Source organism: Mixophyes fleayi, chromosome 6, assembly GCF_038048845.1.
Source record: "Mixophyes fleayi isolate aMixFle1 chromosome 6, aMixFle1.hap1, whole genome shotgun sequence".
In the NCBI taxonomy this organism is placed as follows: domain Eukaryota; kingdom Metazoa; phylum Chordata; class Amphibia; order Anura; family Limnodynastidae; genus Mixophyes; species Mixophyes fleayi.
Window position 1 is genome coordinate 213,735,609 of NC_134407.1, and position 22,396 is coordinate 213,758,004.

General features: G+C 43.0%; 1 protein-coding gene across 6 annotated transcripts in view; it reads right to left on the reverse strand.

Annotated features, from left to right (window-relative positions):
• Nucleotides 1-22,396, reverse strand: part of LOC142159781 (uncharacterized) — a 325,690-nt gene that overhangs the window by 276,192 nt on the left and 27,102 nt on the right. For 3 of the 6 annotated variants that reach the window (XM_075214497.1, XM_075214496.1, XM_075214498.1), the window contains 2 exons: nt 20,297-20,375; nt 15,526-19,769 (listed from right to left, as the gene is read on the reverse strand). The exons of the other annotated variants lie outside the window; for them this stretch is intronic. In XM_075214497.1, the coding sequence (XP_075070598.1) occupies nt 16,834-19,769; nt 20,297-20,375 (3,015 nt within the window). In that variant the 3' untranslated portion in view covers nt 15,526-16,833. Of the gene's footprint in view, nt 1-15,525; nt 19,770-20,296; nt 20,376-22,396 lie in introns of those variants that run through there. 6 annotated transcript variants of the gene reach the window in all.

A 22,396-nucleotide genomic window follows, 5' to 3' on the forward strand; every position in this document is an offset into this window, starting at 1 on the left:
ATATTTTTATTTAACGTAATACACCAACAGAGCTGTAGCACTTTTATGAAAGGGTTAAAAAAAAATCACACTGTCCATATACAATGTACTTTAGAAAGCGTTCTACATTGTATGTGTCCAAATACTTAAATTACCCCCTTAAGAGCACCGATAACAGCGTTGCGGATCTGAGTGACGTCATCAAGTCCAATCGGGCTATTGCTTCATCGGCTTTAGATGAAGTCGCGTCCAACACCAGTTGTCCTCGATCCTCATCGACAAGCAGCACTTCGGTGTACACATGTCAGGGTAAGTGGTGTCTGTGTAGTCAGCATCGATATGCTGACTACCACCGTTCAGGAGGGATGAGTGCCAGAGGGGCTGGGATCTCCTTTAATAATACTATAGGTGTCACACGCTGGTCTCCCGCAGCATCTGCCCGGGAGCCGGCGCACTCACCTGTTTCCCGACCGCCGCTCACGCTCGGTGGTGCAGTACGTTATCGAATTCCAGACAGTTTCCGCCGAACTACAATGGAACGATGAGGCTCTCATTGGCGCTTTCGGGTAAGGACTTTCTGATAAAATCAAAGACGCCCCCTCTCCTCTCAAGAATTGCCAGTCACCTTGGACGCCCTGATCTCTCTCTGTAACAGGATGGATCTCCGTTTATCATCTTAGAAGCAACCCCCTAGACATCTTCATTCTGGTTAGCTCCTTGCTTTCAACCACCTGGCTCCACTGACGAGCTCATGCAGCTGGGTCGCACCCGTTTGTCCCCTGAAGAGAGGGAGAGAAGAATGAAAAACAAGTTGTGCCTTTACTGTGGGGATTCTGGGTATCTACTAACCTAAGCGTTCGGGAAACGACAGACCTTAGCCTGCTCAGGAGAGGTCAGAGTAGGGACTTCTACTTCCTCTCTAAATTCCTCTTTGAGTCTAACCTATTCGTTCCCCGTCGGTCAAACCGCTTGTAACTGTTCAAGCACTTCTGCCTTACAGCACTGTGGTCATGACTTCAATTCCCGACCATAGGCCTGATTCATTAAGGATCTTAACTTAAGAAACTTCTTATTTAAGTCTCCTGGACAAAACCATGTTACAATGCAAGGGGTGCAAATTAGTATTCTGTTTTGCACATAAGTTAAATACTGACTGTTTTTTCATGTAGCACACAAATATCAATTTTAAATTTCAGTGTACAAATAAGCTATCGATTATTTGTGTGCTACATGAAAAAACAGTCAGTATTTAACTTATGTGCAAAACAGAATACTAATTTGCACCCCTTGCATTGTCACATGTTTTTGTCCAGGAGACTTAAATAAGAAGTTTCTTAAGTTAAGATCCAAAATGAATCAGGGCCTATGTCCTTATCTGTGAGGAGTTTGTATGTTCTCCCCGTGTTTGCATGTGTTTCCTCCGGGTGCTCCGGTTTCCTCCCACTCTCCAAAAACATACTGGTAGGTTAATTGGCTGCTAACAAATTGACCCTAGTCTGTGTGTGTCTACCTGCCTGTCTGTGTCAGTCTCTCTGTGTTAGGGAATTTAGATTGTAAACCCCAATGGGGCAGGGACTGATGTGAGTTCTCTGTACACCGCTGCGGAATTAGTGGCGCTATATAAATAAATGGTAAAAATAATAATAAATTATACACCACCCCTACTGCTAAGGTCCTGATTAATGGTACTCCCTCAGAATCATTTGCCATTCAAAATGGAACATGACAAGGTTGCCCCCTTTCCCCTCTGATATTTGCTCTAATAATCCAACCCCAAGCCTCCGAAATTAGATCTAATCCTAGCATATGGTTGGTCAAGGTGGGTAATATGAACTCCAAGATCTCACTCTGCAGATGATATCCTCCTGTCGCTTACCCAACCAGGGATATACCTACCCAACCTATATGGCATCCTCCAGAGCTACAGTGATATTTCAGGATATAAGATAAACTACACCAGATCAGAGGCCATGCTGCTTTACATCTCCCCTCAGGATACCGAGCTCCTCTGGACTAACTTTAATTTCAAATGGCAGAACAGGAATATCAAATATCTGGGTGTTTTCCTCACTTCTCTTTTGTGAGAATTTCCTACCCCTCATCTCCAGCACGCAATCCGACCTGACCTCCTGGAACCGCCTTAATATTTCATGGCTGGGCAGGATCATAACTGTCAAAATTGCTCTAGTGGAACAATGTGGCTCTAGTGGCTGCCTTCTGGCAGGGACTTTCCGATCAGGTGAAAGATGTTCTGGCCCCTCAAGAGTTACCTTCCACCCTGGATGCCCTCATATCCCTTTGTAACCGGGTAGATCTTCGGTTCCGGGAGAGGTCAGCTGAGAAAGATCATTCCCATCGCTCTACTTTTAGGCTGGCTTCCCTTTTACAAACTCCTACCGTTCCTGACGACAATGCAACTAGGGAGAACTGGTTTGGGTCCTGAGGAATGTGAGAGAAGACGAAGGAACAAACCTCTGCATCTATTGCGTGGGCATTATCTCAATTCATGTCCAAAGAAGTTGGGAAACACCAAACCCTAATCTGCTCTCGCGAGGTCAGGTTGGGGACATCCAGGCCTGGATTAAGGGAATGGAGGCCCCTGGGCTAAGGGGACCTCCATTTGCCCGTGAGGGCCCCCCTCCCGTTATCTGAGCCACCACCCCGGTGAGCTGAGCCGCCCCCAAGGCACTTACCTCCTCCTGGCATTGCAGTCCTTCCCCGGCGCACTGTACGCTCTTTACTGAGGAGATCTCGTGAGAGTGAGACTCACGAGATCTCCTCAGTAAGGAGTCTACAGCGTGCCGGGGAAGGACCGCATTTAAAGTGCTCAGCAGCATTGATTGCGGCGCGGGCGCCCCCGACCGATCAATACTGCTGCTGAGCACTTTCAAGGGCCCCCTGGATGCCCGGGGGCCCCTGGGCTGTAGCCCAGTTAGCCCTATGGTTAATCCGGCCCTGGGGACATCTAAATCCTCCTCTATTTCTGGTTCCTGCTCCATTCCTGATCTGTACAGTCTGCTTCTATCAAGTTTAACTCTTCAGCCTTATTAGACTTTGGAGCAGCTGGATACTTCATTTCACATTCCTTGTTCTCTCGGTGGTCTTTGCATACAGTATTTTTGAAGATTCCTATTATAGCTGCCATTGATGGTTCTCGGCTTCCCAATGGGACCATTTATATACAAACGAAACTAGTCACCCTTCGACCTATAGCACTGCACTCTGAACAGATCTCATTCGTTGTATTGCCTCAAACTACCACACCCATGATCTTGGGGTTACCGTGGCTTCAACAACACTCACCACACATGGATTGGAACTCATCTCAAGTTCTGGCTTGGGGTCCCTTCCTGCCACTCTCATTGACTAGATTAGGTCAAACCGCTCCATGTGTCTACGGTGTCCACGCTCTCCTCCAGCATTACCTCCTCAATACTCCTCGGTTTCTGACGTCTTTGACAAGGGATGCTCCGAGCTTCTCCCGCCTCATCGTCCCTGGGATTCTCCTTCCAGACAAGACTCCCCCCAAGGGATGTGTTTATCCTCTCTCTCCCTGCCAGTGACACAAGTTATGTCCACCTACATTCGGGAGAACCTATAGCGTGGCTTTATTCGGCCTTCTACCTCCCCTGCTGGGGCAGGTTTCTTTTTTGTAAAAAAAAAAAAAGAGAGAACCCTAAGACCTTGTATAGACTACCGTGGGTTGAATTCCATCACTGTAAAGAATCGCTATCCTATTCCGCTAATCACAGAACTATTTGATAGGATTAAAGGTGCCAAGATTGTCACTAAATTTAATGAATGGAAGACCACCTTTAATACTCGGGAAGGTCATTATGAGTATCTCGTCATGCCTTTCGGACTATGTAATGCCCCCGCTGTTTTCCAAAGTTATGTCAACTGAATATTCAGAGATTTGCTCCACTCCTGCATAGTAGTATTTCTCGATGACATCTTGATTTTCTCTAAAGATCTCGACTCCCACCGTCTACATATCTCCGAAGTTCTATCCAGACTACGAAAGAATCACCTCTTTTGTAAACTAGAGAAATGTTCTCTCGATACCCTGTCTATGCCATTTCTGGGTTACATTGTTTCCGGCACCAGGCTACAGATGGATCCCAAAAAGATTCGTGCCACCCTAGATTTGGCACTACCATTTAGCTTCAAGACTATCCAGTGTTTCCTAGATTTTGCCAATTATTATAGACAATTTATCCAAGGATATTCTACCATTATCGCTCCAATTACAGCTCTCACCCACAAAGGAGCAAATACCAAGGTTTGGCCCTCGCATGCTATAGAGGCCTTTACCTTTCTCAAAGGGGTTTTCTCCTCAGCTCCCATCCTCAGACAACCGGATGACCGTTTTTTCCTTGAGGTTGACGCCTCTGCAGAGGGCATTGGAGCTGTACTCTCCCAAAAACCCAACTCCAATAAAATCCTGCCTTGCGCTTTCTATTCTCGCAAATTTCCTGCAGAATGCAACTACACCATCGGGGACAAGGAGTTACTCGCCATGAGAATGGCACTCTCTGAGTGGTGCTACCTTCTGAAAGGAGCTCGGTTTCCTGTTACCATCTTCACGGACCATAAGAATCTCTTATACTTGCAAACCGCCCAGTGCCTCAATCCTCGCTGGTCACTATTCTTTTCTCGTTTTGATCTCCACGTGACTTACAAACCTGGCTGTATGAAAAAAAAGGCATATGCTCTTTCAAGAATTTTCTCCACTCAGAATTCTGACCAAGTTCCGGAACATCCCATCTTGGATCCCAAGTTTTTACTTTCGTCAACCTTGTCCTCTAGACCTGTTCCACCTCCAGGCAAGAATTTTGTCCCTCTTCATCTCCGGAAGAAACTTCTACAATGGTTCCATGCATCCCGCTTCTTTCTCCAGTCACACGGGCTTCCTCAAATCATTGGAGATCATCTCACGAGACTATTGGTGGCCTACCCTTTCCGCCGATGTAAAAGAATTTGTGGCTGCCTGTACCATCTGCGCTCAACACAAATCCTCCCATCAACTTTCTACTGGTCCTTTTGTGCCTCTACCTGTGCCAACTAGACCGTGGACACACTTCAGCATGGATTTTGTAACAGACCTTCCACCCAGTCAAGGCTTCAATACTATCTGGGATATTGTAGACCACCTATCTAAGATGGTACAATTTGTTCCCTTAGTTGGTTTGCCTTCTTCTCCACTTCAGGCACAGCATTTTATAAAGGAAATCTTCCGGCTCCATGGATGCCCTCTAGAAATCGTATCAGACCACGGAGTCCAATTTGTCTCCAAGTTCTGGTGAGCACTATGCAAGGCCTTCAAGATTCAATTAAATCTCTCCTCAGCATATCACCCGCAGTCTAATGGCCAGACAGAGAGAATGAATCAAGACCTTAAGACCTTTCTCAGAATTTTTTCCTCTGCCAATTAAGATAACCGGTCTGAACTCGTACCCTGGGCTGAGTTTGGCCACAACAACCTGTTTCACAAATCTACATCTGCAACTTCCTTCTTCATTGTCTATGGGTTACACCCCCTCAACCCAAATTCTCAGCCCTCCCTCCCACCCAAGTTCCTGCTGTGGACATCCTCCAGCTAGATTTCTCCTCCATCTGGTCCCAAGATGTTACATCGCTAAGGAGAACGTCAGAGCATTATAAACGCTTTGCGGATAAGAGACGACGTGCGGTTACTGCAATCAAAGTAGGAGATAGGTTATGGCTCTCTACCAGGAACATCCGTCTCAAAGTACCGTCCATGAAATTTGCTCCACGTTTCATAAGTCCTTACAAAGTCCTACGAGTGATTAACCCTGTCTGTTTCAAACTACAACTTTCCCCATCTCTCCGTATCTTCAATACTGTCACGATGAGAATACTGCTAACTGCGGAAATTGGCACTGCAACACTAGGAGGCGTGGAGTCGAACATGCCGCCGGTCTTCACCAGGGACCCCCGCAAGGAAGTTTGGGTTTCGCGGCAAGTGACGTGCAGGTCGCGGCCCTCCCAGGAAGCTATCCGCGAGACAGTGATGAGAATCGTGGTCAGGCAATGTGCGGGAAAACAAGGTACAGAATCAGAATCCAAAGAGTAGTCAGCAAGCCAAGGGTCAATCCAGAGAGAGTGGTATTAGGCAGAAGGGTAATCCAAAACGAGGTCAAAGGAAGCTGGGTCGGAACACAGGAAAACAACTGGATATACAGGAATAATGGAACGCTGGAGGCTAGGTAAACTAGTTGCTCTGGGACCCTAAGGGTGTCAGAGCCATCTTTAAGTAGGGAGACAGTGTTCATTGGTGGACAGGGAGCGGCGGTCAGACTGGCTGAACACCAACGGAATCACCCAGCGCGTCCCGTTGCAACGGGCCACATGCGCCTAGCGATTCCCGGAAGTGGCGTCTCCGTTACCTAGCAACGGAGCGCCTAGGAGGAGGAAGACGTCCGTCGCCGGCCAGCGGGGAGGCACAGGGACGGCGTCTGACAAATACATTTCATGCCTCTCTTCTAAAACCACTCATCTTCAACAGATTCTCTTCTGTTTCTCCTTTGCCTCCTCCACCCAAGCCTCTACAAGAAGAGGAGTTCGAGATCACCCAGATTTTGGATGCCAAAAATCTCGTAACAAGTTTAAATACCTATTTTATTGTAAAGGCTTTGGCCCTGAAGAACGGTCATGGGTTGATGCTTCAGATATCCATGCCCCGGCTCTTTTATGGAAGTTCCACTCTAAATCTCTTCAAAAGAACTCTCCTAGGTGCCAGCGGCCACCTTTAACAAGGGGGGGGGGTTACTATCACATATCGCTCCAATACAGGGGGCACAATACTGTCACCTGCCAAATGTGGGGTTCCCCATCGGCGCCGTGCACCGTATCCGTCCGATGGCGGCGGCCATCTTGATTCCGCCGCCCAGCACCTTTCCTATACCTATCCTTACCCCCAGCCCCCTTCTCCTGCCCAACCCTCACTGCCCTGCCTCTCACCCTCCCCCTCGCCCTACCACCCCTGATAATCTCATCCGCATCTCCCCTGCTCCCTCCCTCCCTTTCTCATGTGCCCTCTGGAACTCCAGGTCTGTCCACCACAAACTATCCTCCATCCATGACCTCTTAATTTCCAAATCTCTTGATCTCCTTGCCATCACTGAAACCTGGCTTACTTCTTCTGACACTGCCTCTCCTGCTGCTCTCTCCTACGGGGGCCTCTCCTTCACCCACTCCACCAGGCCGGATGAGCGTCCTGGAGGAGGTGTGGGCCTCCTCCTGTCCCCTAACTGCACTTTTCGGGTAATTCCTACCTTACCTTCCCTCTCCTTCTCCTCCTTCGAAGTTCACTCCATCCGTCTCTTCTCCCCTATCCACCTCCGTGTCTCTGTCATCTACCGTCCCCCAGGCCCCTCGTCCCTCTTCCTTGACAACTTCGCTGCCTGGCTCCCCCATCACCTCGCCTCTGACCTGCCCTCCATCATACTTGGTGACCACTGTCTTGGTCACTCCCTCGACCTTGTTTTCTCTAATCTCTGTGATCTCTCTGACTTCTCTAACTCTCCATTCCCACTCTCTGACCACCATCTCCTCTCCTTCACTCTGTCCTCCTCCCCTACTCCCCCCTCGCCTAAAGCCACCCTAACTAGGCGCAACCTCAATGCTATTGACACCATCTCCTCCTCCTCTTGAGTCTCTCCTATCTACCCTCCCCTCCCTGGCCTGTCCTGACCAGGCGTCCTCTCTCTACAACCTCTCCATCTCCACTGCCCTGGATGGTGTCGCCTCGGCCTCTGCTATCCGCCGTCGCCGCCTCATTCCTCAACCCTGGCACTCCAAACTCACCCGCTTCCTCCAAAGGTGCTCTCGCACTGCTGAACACCTCTGGAGAAAATCTCGTTCCCTGGCCGACTTCCTTCACTATAAATTCATCCTCTCCTCTTTCTGCTCCGCCCTCTCCCTCGCTAAACAATTCTTTTTCAAATCCCTCATTTCTTCCTAGTCCTCCAACCCCTGCAGCCTCTTCGCCACTTTCAACTCCCTCCTCTCTCCCCCCCCTCCTGTCCCGCTCTCCCTCTCTGCTACTGACTTTGCCACCTTTTTCTCTTCCAAAATTGAGGCCAACCGACTTAAGACCTCCTCCTCCCCCTCTCCTACCACCCACACCGCCTCACCTCCCTCCAACAACCAACTCTGGAGCTCCTTTCGTCCCACAACTGGGGAAGAAGTTCGCTCCCTCATCCTCTCCTCTCCTCCCTCTACCTGTCCTCTTGATCCCATCCCATCCCACCTCCTTCGCTCTCTTTCTCCCACTGTCTGCTCCTACCTCGCTCACCTCTTCAACTTATCTCTCTCCTCCGGTGTAGTCCCCTCCTCTTTTAAACACGCCCTTATCTCTCCCATCATTAAAAAACCTAATCTTGACCCCACCTCTCTCGCCAATTATCGCCCTATCTCACTCCTCCCCTTTGCCTCCAAACTACTTGAGCGGATTGTCTGCAGCCGCCTCGCCAGTCACCTCTCCGACTTTTCCCTCCTGGAACCCCTCCAATCCGGCTACCGTCCTCTCCACTCCACCGAAACTGCCCTGGCCAAGGTTACTAATGACCTCCTATTGGCCAAATCCAAGGGTCACTTCTCCCTTCTTATCCTCCTCGACCTCTCTGCAGCCTTTGACACTGTGGACCACCCCCTCCTGCTCCAAACTCTTCTCTCTCTTGGCCTCTCCGGATCTGTCCATACCTGGTTCACCTCTTACCTCGCTAACCGCTCCTTCTCTGTATCCACTTCCGGCTCTTCCTCCCCCCCCTACCCTCTCCCTGTTGGTGTCCCGCAGGGCTCTGTTCTTGGCCCTCTACTTTTTTCGCTCTACACTTCCTCCCTTGGTGCTCTCATCTCCTCCTTCGGTCTTCAGTATCACCTGTATGCTGACGACATTCAACTCTACACTTCCTCCCTTGGTGCTCTCATCTCCTCCTTCGGTCTTCAGTATCACCTGTATGCTGACGACATTCAACTCTACTTCTCTTCTCCTGACCTTTCTTCCGCTGTCCTCTCTCGCGTGTCTGACTCCCTCACCGCCATCTCCTCCTGGATGTCCGTGCGCTTTCTCAAAATCAATATCTCGAAAACGGAACTCATTGTCTTTCCTCCGTCCAGACTCCCTTCCCACCACGACCTCTCTATTGTCATCAACAACACCACCGTCTCCTCTGTCACCCAACTCCGCTGCCTGGGGGTCACCCTTGACTCCTCTCTCTCTTTCGCCCCCCACATTCACTCACTTGCCCAAGCCTGTCGCTTCCAACTACGCAACATTGCCCGCATCCGTCCCTTTCTCTCCCAGGATGCCACCAAGACCATCATACACGCACTCATCATCTCCCGCCTGGATTACTGCAACCTCCTCCTCACCGGCCTCCCCTACTCCCATCTCTCCCCCCTCCGCTCTGTACTCAACGCGGCTGCTAGACTCATCTTTCTCTCACGCCGCTCCTCATCTGCCTCCCCTCTCTGCCTTGCATTACACTGGCTCCCCTTCCCCTACAGAATCCTTTTCAAACTCCTCACCACCACTTACAAGGCTCTCTCCCACTCTACTGCCCCCTATATCTCTAACCTCCTCTCCATTCACACTCCTGCTCGCTCCCTGCGCTCAGCCAATTATCGCCGACTCTCCTCCACTCTTATCACCTCTTCCCACTCCAGAATCCAAGACTTTTCCCGTGCCGCCCCCCTTCACTGGAATGACCTCCCTCGTTCCATCCGCCTCTCTCCTACTCTGTGCTCCTTCAAACGTGCACTGAAAACCCACCTCTTCCTTAAAGCCTACCGACCATCCACTTAACCCCTTCACCTCCACTCGCTCTCCCCTCTGCCTCTTCTGGCTCCCCTTGTGTCTTTCTGTTTTCCCTCCCTTAGGATGTAAGCTCAAATGAGCAGGGCCGTCTTCCCTCCTGTCTCCTCACCTGTTCTTCTGCTCCATGTTTATTGCTGAACTTGTCTGGAGTTTCTGAAGTACTGGTATTTTTGTTTATTGTTTTGTGCTGTTTCACCCTGTATAGTGTACTGTTTGTATGGTGTACAGCGCCGCGGAAACCTTGTGACGCCTAACAAATAAAGGATAATAATAATAATAATAATAATAATAATTCCGGATCTGCATATGCGCAAATCCGTCCTGTCAGATAGAACTCCTCCTCTCTGCTCCCATTCGTCCAGCCTGTCATTACCTCACTATTTAAGGCACCTGGGCCAACACTCAGTTGCTTGTTTTTGTTTGTCAGCCCTGTGTGAAGACTTGCCTACCTGGCTCCAGCTTACCTGCTCCTGTATCTCTGCATGACTGACTCAGCTGCTCATTCCTGGATATCAACTCACAGTTACCATCCCTTTCAGCACCTCAGCTCAGCTGCTCCAGAGTATCTAATCTACAGTTCTCAGCTCACAGAGCTCTCCTACCGGTTCCTGTATTTCTGCATATCTGACTCAGCTCTGCTTATTACTGGATATCAGGTCACAGAGTTTACCATCCTTTCCAGCATCTCAGCTCAGCTGTTCAGAGTGACTAATCTACAAGATCTATGCTCACTGAGTCCCCCTACCTAGATCTGTATTTCTGCATGACAAACCTAGGAACCATATTCCCTGCTGTGAATCATGACATTCTGATGACGGGTCACAGAGGGTGCTCCCAAGGTTAGAAGAAAAAATTTGGGCTCCAGAGGGATATCAATCTGAAAGATTGACTGAATTAATTGCTTAACCTCAGACCAAAAGTGAGTAAGCTTTGGGCACCCCCACCAGATATGGAAGAAGGTGCCCTCCTGCGAGCAACCCCGCCAACACCAATCAGAAGAGTCCGCAATGATCTTATGGAGACCCGAGGGTACATAGTACCACCGGTACATCACCTTCTAAACATTTTCTTTTATTTTGACAAAAATCAAACTAGAGGCTGCGTGTTCATAAATTTCAGATCATTCTTCGTCTAGTAAAGTTTCACCAAGATGCAAGATGACTGGGTGAAAAAGGGAGTTTTCGTCGCCAAGCCCTTGGGAGCCAGAGGAGAGAACAGGCTGAAAGCATTTCCAGACTCTCAGCCTCAATACGAGTCCAACTCTGTTATCATCAGAACCACACCATAGTACACACTGTGTGAGCTGAGCGGAGAGGTAATAGCGACGGAAATCGGGGATACCCGAACCCCCACCCTGTATAGACCTCCGAAGAATATGGAATCGAACTGGAGGATGCTTTCCTGACCAGGGGAAGTGAGAGACCTGAAACTGTAGAAGCTTAAAGACAAAAGGGGGAACACATATAGGTAGGGTCTGGAAGAGGTAAAATAGTCTGGGGAGGACATTCATTTTAATGGAATCATATTCCTCTTATTATCCTTGTTCTTATAAAACAGGAGATCTTTTCTCTCCATTTCATTAGTTTTTCAGAGCTCCATATAATATAGGTTCAGGGCACTTCCTCTCCCTGAACCTATCTACAAATAGGTCAAGTTGCGTTTTATCCTACTGAATTGTGAGAGGGGAATGTTATTTTTACATTTGGTAAATGATTACTACCATAGTGTAAATAACTCTTAATATCCACATTTTTAATAAACGTCTTTGTCTCAATTTCACCTTTTATTTCCAAGATCAAATCTAAAAATTAAACACTTGTCTCTCCCATATTAGAAGTAAATTTGAGGTTGTAATGATTATCTCCTATATCATTTTTTTTAAAAATCTGTAGACCAATTCCAAGTAATTAAAATGTCATCCATAAATATACAATATAAAACAATATGCTCTAAAAAGGGATCTGCTTTCCTCTTGCCCATGTACAAATTAGCAAAGGACGGTGGAAAATTGGTACCCATTGCTGTCCCACAAGTTTGGAGGTAAAATATATCTAAACATTTAAAATAATTATGTGAGAGTATAAAGGCAACCAGATTACAGATAATTTATGACTATCTTCTAGATCACCAATTCCAAAAAAGTCTGCTTCTAGTCCTTTATCATGATTTATAGATATATAGTGCTTGTACATCTATAGTAATCAATTTATATGCGTCTTTCCATTCAACTGCTTCCAATAGCTGTAGCAAGGAAGTTGTATCCTTTAATAAATTTACAACACATTTTTTTAGAAAACATAATGCGAGGCTCGTGATATAAGGGAATCTATCTCTACTATTATAGGTCTACCAGGGGGCTTTTTTAAACATTTATGCACCTTGGGAAGATAGTAAAAAATCAGAATAGTCTGGGATTCCTGTAATAAATATAAATATTCATCTAAATTAAGAACACCATCTTTTAGAGCCTTTTGCAAAATAATTTTCAAATCAAAGATGAAGGATATGGTTGGATCTCCATCTAAGACCTTATAAGATTCTTTATCACTCAATAATCTTTTAGCCTCCAGAACATAATCAGTCCTATTTAAAATAACTACCCCCCCTTGTCAGCTTGCTTAACAACAATCTTCTCATTCTTTATAAGATAATCAAGAGCTTGTTTCTCATGTATTGAGATGTTTTTCCTATATCTAATATTATTTTTCTCATCAAAAATGTCATTTTTACCAGTTGATAATAAACTTCAAGATTACCACCCTTAGATTCTACAGGAAAAAATGTTGATTTAGATGATTTGAGTTCAATATGTCTAACTACATTTTGTTTTTTTAAAAAGTGACGTTTTAACGTTAATCTCCTTATATATTTATTCAAATCAATGAAGAGTTGAAAATCATTTGGTTAGTGGCAGCAAAAGATAATCCTCGACTGAATAATTTAATTTCAAAATTCGTAAGTTTGTAATCAGATAAATTGAAGATACCAAACTTCCTACGGTCATCAAAGGATTCTAGTAATTCCGCCGTTTTGTTTCTTATATCTATCCTGGTTACCTCTCCGTCTAGGAGCCTTCCTTTTAGAGGTGATAAGATATTTATATTTTCTCTTAGGCCTAATCTCTTCATCGGGCCATCCTACTTTGGTGTTGGGTTTAGTGTTAAAAATCTTCATCTACACTCCAAAACCTTTTACTCTGTAGGAGTGTATATCTATTACCAAGCTTAAGTTTAGGAAGTGCATTGAATCAAAGCTTATGTTTGACTATTTCAACACTTACCTTCTTAAAGGGAAACTATTAGATATACGTTTGTGTCTACAGTACATTTAAATATATGGATATAAAAAAAAAATCTATTTCTACCATTATCTTATCTTCAGGTATCTATTTTATTTTCAGCTTCTATTATTTCCTTCACAGTGTCATGACATGGACATGTATGGCTTCCAATGGCACTGACTCACTAGAGCTCATGATGTGAAGAAGACAGAAGCAGTCGGATGAATTCTGATGTGTAGTTATATATTGTATGTTCAGATTCAGCAATGTTGATTGGACGGCGTTTCACAGAACAGATGGACAATGACCCAAAACTTACTGTGAAGGCAACCCAGGAGTTTTTTTAAGACAAAGAAGTGGAATATACTGTAATGGCCGAGTCAATCACCTGATCTCAACCCGATCGAGATTGCATTTCACTTGAAGACAAAGAACAACGCAGTAAAGGCCTGGCAAAGCATAACAAATGAGGAAACCCAGCATTTGGTGATGTCCATGGGTTCCAGACATCCGGTAGTCATTGCCTGCAAAGGACTTATGACAAACTATTAAAAATTAACATATTATTTATGAATATGTTAATTTGTCCAATTATATTTGAGTCCATGAACATAGGGGACTGTGTATAAAAATGTTTGCAATTCCTAGACGTTTCATATATTTTTGTTCAATCCCTTCAATTAAAGATGAGTCTGCCCTTCAATTGCATCTCCATTGTTTAATTATAAATCCACTATGGTGGTGTATAGAGCAAGAATTATGACAATTGTGTCACTGTCCAAACATTTCAAGACCTAGCTGTATATTTTCTTCCTTTTTTTTGGTCATGAGAGAAAACTGTCCCCTTTACCCAGAACCTGCTAATGTGGGAATTGGAACAGTGATAAGATGGCACCCGGAGACCTCAGGGTTATAATTTCTGGCAGAAATCATCAAAGAGGACTGTGAGATTCCAATATCCACTTTCTTCATAGTTAAGTTCTCTGAGCCTGGTGACGCTGGGTCACTGCCAAACCTCGCGTGACACTTGAACAGAGCCAGTACCTTGCTGGTAGTAGGAGTAAACTAACTCTTGATCAAACTAACTGTACACAAGGATACCCCAGAGATTGGCTCAGTGAGTATGCTATGTGTGGTATAGCTTTCCCCTTCCATATTATGGTAAAATGCTTACGGTTCCTAAAATATATATTCTTTATTCAAATATTTGCCTTGGTGTGAAAATAATTAAGGTACTGGAGGCAGGAACAGAAGGCTAAAGCACAGACCTGTAATTTGTATCTGGGGAGGGAGATGTCTCCATTAGTCCCTGGGTACACTGCTCAGGTGTTGTAAAAATAAGTAGCAAAATAATCACTACAGCTGAGATCTATAACCTTATACAGTATTTATCTGTACTATATTTCATCTGCCATTTCACGGCTTGGTATGCAATTTTGTCTCCTTTCCTTGTACCAAGACACTATTTTGCTCTATGCTAATAATCCTGCACAGCTCAACGTCATCAGCTAATATAGACAAATTCCAAGAGAGAATCTATATTAGTTTGTTTTATTGCTGAACATAAAAATGACCTGTTGGCATATGACATACAACACATACATGCACACTTACGTGTCCTCGGCTGTATTTTGGGTTGTATTGAAGTGTCTGGAGCAAAGAGGGGTCAACCATCTTCAAAACTTGCATCTAGTTTGTGTAGGTGCAAAATGTACACCTTGTACCTAATTAATTTCAAGATCTATATAACTCAAAGGATGTGCTCCATTTGTGACTCCACATCCTTACAGTACTGCACTTGCACGTTAATGCACCTAAACCGCCTCTTCAAGTGCTAGGGGCCGTAAGTGTAAGATACGAACAACTCAAAATACAGACGCAAGTTATGCACAGTGCATTAACTTTGCCGCAAGATGCTTCTTTACAATGCACAAATGCACTTACTTTCAACTCTAAATCAGTCTCTATATGCCACGTACTTCATATTTTATACCGTCAGATTCATATAATGTTGTATCCCTCACCCTATCCAGAGACAGAGAACAACTTTGCAAGAAGTTTTCTACAACCAGCCGTATACAGCATATAACGTATACACTGATATGCTGTGAGTTGCATGTAGTAAATGAGATCAGGAAGAGCAGATGAATCAACTTAAATGTAATGTTTTATTCAATGTATCAATTTTTAACAGAGAAAACCTTTGACATTAAGCTATATCTCTATAATAACAAACATTTTCTACCTGTGGATTTTCTCGTGTACATAGTTTGGGATTGTTCACAGAACATTTCTCATTAGGAGCATAAATATGTGCAATCTCTGATGTAAAACAATTGCTGAACTACAGGTAAAACATCCCACATTCTGCACATGTATATAAGAACAGGGTTTATCACCTGCATGAATTATGATGTGTAAGTAGATTACAAATGTGTTTATTTATATTCTCTTCATCATTGGTCAGGTTTTCCATGCAAATTTTATGTCATATAGAGCAGTTTAATACAGGTATATAACTGTTAAGGATTCACAAGGCTGTTTTGCTGACAGATAAAAGCACAGAACAGTTGGCAGGGCATTTACTGAGATGCTTTCACGGTATTAAACATACAATTAGTAGCAGGTCTCATGGAGGACTGTTTTCTTGGATAAGTTCACATTCATGGACAAAATGGGAGACACAACCAAAGCATAGAGTTTTGACACTGAAGGGATGTAGTTGAATTGTCTAAGTGACAGGCTAGTCCAATGCTACTAAATGGAGCAGCATTAAGTTTGTACATACATTAAATCCTTAAATGGGGGACATTTGATATACTTGGGGTATAAAGGGATGGACCCCATACACCATCCTATGCATAGTGTGGAGCTGCCTGAACAGTTTTTCCTGCACGCCAATCCCACTCCAGCCATGGCTGTGGACTTACCTTCCATAAAATAGTCCTTCATATGTCCCAGTACCCATTGTACCTTCACTACAGCGAGGGTATTTTAATAAACCACCTCCCAACTCCCCTAAATATCTTATGTTTAATGTACCATCAGTCTGTACTACTGTTTTACTGCATAATTATATTCAACTCATCAATATATGAGAAATAAATGTTCTGCACTTGAAAGATAACTAAACCCAAAATATGGCATTTACAAATACATTTTTAAAAGTTTCAGCAGCTTCCCAGAATGTAGGATATTTTAATAAAAAGTGGTGACTATGAGGGGAGTAACTTTCCAACACTCAGGACACTGTAATCAGCCAGAAAATGGTTGATGAACGAGAAGAATAGCTTTTGCTAAGCTGCAGAGCAAATGTAATTGTAATGTTAAACATCTCAAGGTCTGTCAGGGTACAGGAACCTGTACATATCTCTGTATAAATGTTGGCAACCCAATCTTAAAGCAACTGTAATTTAAGGTTTAAGATTTTTGAAAAGCCACATCATAAATAGAACTATAGATGTCGGGACAGATTTAACTCACAAAACATTCCCGTATCAGAGAAAGACTACCGTTTCTCTCCAGTGTGACCTCTCTGATGCAAAGGAAAGTGCTTTACTAGCAAGCAATCTCCCACATTTTGATGCACAACAAAGATTGATTTTCTGCATAAACATTTCCCCAACTCAGAACACAAATATAGGTATACTCATGTGTGAATTTTCTGAAGTAGAAAAAGTTTAATTTCTGGTTAAAACTTTTCCCACACTCTTAGCAAATTAATGGCCTTTCACTTGTGATTTCTCTGATGTTTAATTAAGGATGCTTTATTTGTAAAACTTTTCCCACATTCAGAGCAAGAATAAGGTTTCTCTGCTGTGTGAAGTCTCTGATGCACATAAAGGTTATGTTTCTTGTTAAAAGTTTTACCACACTCAGAGCAAGAATATGGTTTTTCACCTGTGTGAATTTTCTGATGTGTAACAAGGGTTGATTCCCGATTAAAACATTTCCCACATTCAGAGCAAGAATATGCTTTTTCAACTGAGTGAATTTTCTGATGTGTAACAAGGGATGATTCCCAATTAAAACATTTCCCACATTCAGAGCAAGAATAAGGTTTCTCTCCTGTATGATTTCTCTGATGTTCAACAAGATTTGATTTAGAGGAAAAACTTTTACTACACACTGAGCAAGAATATGGTTTCTCTCCTGTATGAGTTCTCTGATGTGCAACAAGATTTGATTTAGAGTAAAAACATTTACCACACTCGGAGCAATAATATGGTTTCTCTCCTGTGTGAATTCTCTGATGTTTATTGCAATCTGATTTACTATTAAATGATTTCCCACATTCAGAGCAAGAATATGGTTTCTCTCCTGTATGAATTCTCTGATGTTCAACAAGATTTGATTTAGAGGATAAATATTTTCCACACTCAGAGCAAGAATAAGGTTTCTCTCCCGTGTGAATTCTCTGATGTCTATTACACTGTGATTTACTATTAAAAGTTTTACCACACTCAGAGCAAGAATATGTTTTTTCTCCCGTGTGAATTATATGATGTTTAACAAGGTTTGATTCCTGATTAAAACATTTCCCACATTCAGAGCAAGAATAAGGTTTCTCTGCTGTGTGAAGTCTCTGATGCACATAAAGGTTATATTTCTGGCTAAAAGCTTTTCCACACTCAGAGCAAGCATGTGGTTTTTCACCTGTGTGAATTTTCTGATGTTTAACAAGGTTTGATTCCCGATTAAAACATTTCCCACATTCAGAGCAAGAATAAGGATTCTCTCCTGTGTGAAGTTTCTGATGCACATAAAGGTTATGTTTCTGGCTAAAAGCTTTTCCACATTCAGAACAAGAATAAGGTTTCTCTCCTGTATGATTTCTCTGATGTGCTACAAGATATGATTTACAGGAAAAACATTTACCGCACTCTGAGCAAGAATAAGGTTTCTCTCCTGTATGAATTCTCTGATGTGCAACAAGATTTGATTTACAGGAAAAACATTTACCACACTCAGAGCAAGAATAAGGTTTCTCTCCTGTATGAATTCTCTGATGTGCTACAAGATTTGATTTAAAGGAGAAACATTTACCACACTCCGAGCATGAATATGGTTTCTCTCCTGTGTGAATTGTCTGATGTCTATTGCACTGTGATTTACTATTAAATGATTTCCCACATTCAGAGCAAGAATATGTTTTTTCTCCTGTGTGAATTTTATGATGTTTAACAAGATTTGTTTCCTGATTAAAACGTTTCCCACATTCAGAGCAAGAATACGGTTTCTCTCCAGTGTGAAGTCTCTGATGCACATTAAGGTTATATTTCTGATTAAAAGCTTTACCACACTCAGAGCAAGAATATGGTTTTTCACCTGTGTGAATTTTCTGATGTTTAACAAAGTTTGATTCCCGATTAAAACATTTCCCACATTCAGAGCAAGAATAAGGTTTCTCTCCTGTATGATTTTTTTGATGTTCAACAAGAAATGACTTACAGGAAAAACATTTACCACATTCTGAGCAAGAATAAGGTTTCTCTCCTGTATGAGTTCTCTGATGTTCAACAAGATTTGATTTACAGGAAAAAGATTTAGCACACTCTGAGCAAGAATATGGTTTCTCTCCTGTATGAATTCTCTGATGTGCAACAAGATTTGTTTTAAAGGAAAAACATTTACCACACACTGAGCAACAATATGGTTTCTCTCCTGTATGAATTCTCTGATGTGTAAAAAGATTTGATTTAAAGGAAAAGCATTTACCACACACTGAGCAGAAACATGGTTTCTCTCCTGTATGAATTCTCTGATGCGCAACAAGATAAGGTTTACAGGAAAAACATTTACCACACTCTGAGCAAGAATAAGGTTTCTCTCCTGTATGAATTCTCAGATGTTCAACAAGATGAGATTTAAAGGAAAAGCATTTACCACACTCAGAGCAAGAGTGTGGTAAAGGTTTTTTACTTACTGTGTGACATCTCTGATGACTAAGAAGCTTCCAATTCGTTGTAAAGCATTTTCCACATTCAGAGCATGAATATGGTTTCTCTCCTGTGTGAATCTTCTGATGTGTATTGCAATGTGATTTACTAGTAAATGATTTCCCACATTCAGAGCAAGAATATGGTTTCTCTCCTGTGTGAATCCTCTGATGTACAAGCAGGTTTCTTTTCCTAGTAAAACACTTCCCACATTCAGAACAAGACCAAGATTTGTCTATATTGAGATCATTCACATTTTTCCTCTGGTAACTAACATAGCTGAAGTTATTAAAACTTTGTTCTCCAGTGAAAGAAGATTCCATTTCCACCTCAATAAGAGTAGATGTATATTGTGTATGATATGTGGGTGTATAAATGTCAGGGTGTGGAAAATTTCCTTCTTCACATGATACAGATTCTTCCTTAATATGAGTAGATGTATATTGTGTAGGACCTGGGGGTGTATAAATATCAGTGTGTGGAAAATTTCCTCCTTCACATGATACAGATTCTTCCTTAATATGAGTAGATGTATATTGTGTAGGACCTGGGGGTGTATAAATATCAGTGTGTGGAAAATTTCCTTCTTCACATGATACAGGTTCCTCCTGAATATGAGTAGATGCATATTGCATATGATCTGTGCATGCATAAATGTCAGTGAGATTTCCTCCTTCACATGAGACCGATTCCTCCTTAATAAGAACAGTTGGATCTTTATGTAGTTCTGTTAGAAAAAATTAATGGTAGTTAGCTTTATAAAATGTTAATTAACCATCACCATTAATTCTATGAAAAAAACAAAAAGAGTATAAATCCCATTGTCTATTCCTTATGTATTATTATTCTAGGGGATTGTGACTTCCAGCTTTAACCAAAAACAAAGCCATGGCCCCCGCACCACAGCATCCAGGAATCTTCCAAACTCTACAGAATTACTCGTCAGCAAGTCCCCCATCATCACCTCGTCCTCCCATCTACCGCTCTTAGACTAAAGACATTATAGTGTTTCATTACCACTACTCATGATAGTATCAAGAGGAATCTCAGGGTCTTCAGATAATAGGAGAGGGTCACCCTTAAGCTCTGATGCCACTGCAATTAGTGGCCTTTTGTTAGAATCTCATTTTGATGCATTTACTCCCTGGTTTTCCTTCTGTGTTTATCGCTGAGCACCTGGACAAACACTCTGACAAATTTATCTCTACGACTTCTCAATGGGACCAAATGTTTGGTAACAAAATCTTCCTTTACCCAGTGATGTGAGGGGCCGGTGATTCTCAATCATCACGTCCTTGTACAGACCCTTGTGTCCTTCTAAATACTCCCATTCCTGCAAGGAGAAATATACAGTGACATCTCACACGTTATAGGAACCTGGCACACATAACAATACAGTCATCATCCGGACACATTCCCTGGTGGGGATGAGTATGAAATGTTGACAGTTAAAATAATTGACAGTCAAAATGTATACACCAAACTGCCAACAGTCATAATATTGACACAATTCAGTTAATCACTATTTTATCTTTAATTTCATAAACAATGAGATATATATTTCAACAGTTTTATTTTTATTAGGAGAGACCTGTGCTGTATGTTTTAAAAAAGAAAAAAAAAAAGTATCTGTACATATTTAATTATTTGCCCCTAGGAATCTCTGGGGATAGTAGTAGAGCCGGCTAGGTATTGCTAGAAATTTCCACTCCATCACCTCCAGGGATATAATAGGATTTTTATACATTTCTCTTGGTCCACTGAGGACACCAGGTACTTTGTGGTATAGTGTACTGGGAATAGACATCGGGCAGTTTAGGAACATTAATACACAGCCCTAGCTCAGTCCCGCCCTCTTTCTTTTTAGGCTTCAGTTTATGTTTAACTAAGCCCCATGCAAAAAGAGACATATAAAGAGCGAAGCAACTGAGAAAGAGAAAAACAACAACCTCTTGAACAAAATACACAACATGTCATACAACAGGAATACTAGACCATTAAGGGTGGGCACCCGAAGTCCCCAAATGGACTAAGAGAAACGGATGTTATAATAAATATTATATATATTGTGACAGGATGGACCGCCTATGCCACCCTGTTTGTCGTTGCTGGGAACTGGCTGGGCTTACTTTGCCACCGTGCCCTTTCATTATTCCGAAATACGCCCCTCCTGCCGCAGTGATTTCTTATTTCAGAGGCAGGAGACCCACTAGCAAGTCAAAAGGTCTGACTGGCATGAATACTTCAGACAGTTGCCGAATACACACTCCTACAGAACAACAAAAAAACAAAACAAGCCACTTCCCCATATCACAATACACCAAAGGCTTGGTAAAAAAAAAAGGCTCATTGTATCGGATATATACATCAGACATAATGCATTTCCTCTATAGAGGCTAAACCGAAAAAACACATTTTCTACCCTGGTCTCAGAAATAACGATTTCCTATCTCAAAATATACACAATATTAAAAATAAGTGCATTGGCAATTTATATAAATAAGCGCCCCGCGCTATTTCCTTTAAATAAATTTAAACCAAAAGTTATTTATCAGTGATCCAGTAACACCCCTCCCCCCCTATCTATGCGGCAACCAGCATGCCATGTCCGACGATTTGGCTCCTGGTCCGCAGTACCCTAGGGTTTCCGGAGATGATCCAGCTCTTCCTGCCAAGACAGTCCATCCGCATTACTGTGAGCCTTACCTTGACTGTGAATTATGTATTGAGTCATGAATTTGAAGTGCAAGGCTCCAGCGCAACAAATGGACATTTTCCCCTGACGTGTGTTGCAGCCACTATATATATATATATATATATATATATATATATATATATATATATATATATATATACATACATACATACATACATACATACATACATACATACATACACATACATACATACACACACACTTAAAAAAATATTATTTTCTTCTACATCCAATTGGGGGACATCAGGTACATTGGCGACATCCGAAAGCCACCATCACGACTGGGCAAGCTGAGAAACATCGCAAAGCACCCTTTTCCTAAAACTGGCATCCCCTACCGCAAACACTTGAAACCTGTAAAACCAAGTAAAAGTGTGAATGGAGAACCAAGAGGCTGCCCAGTCGAGGCACCATGCCATGCAGCCTAGTAAGCACTCACCCACCTCATGGAGTAAACCCTAAGATTATCTGGACCAGGCTGCCCAGCCCCATCATATGCCTGATGGATTACAGCCATAATCCAGTGAGCAATAGTCACCTTAAAGACTGACTAGACTTTCCTGTGCATCGTAGAGGATCAAAAGATCCTCAGACTTGCACACATCTTGTGTCCTTTTCACATCAGTATGCAAAGCTCG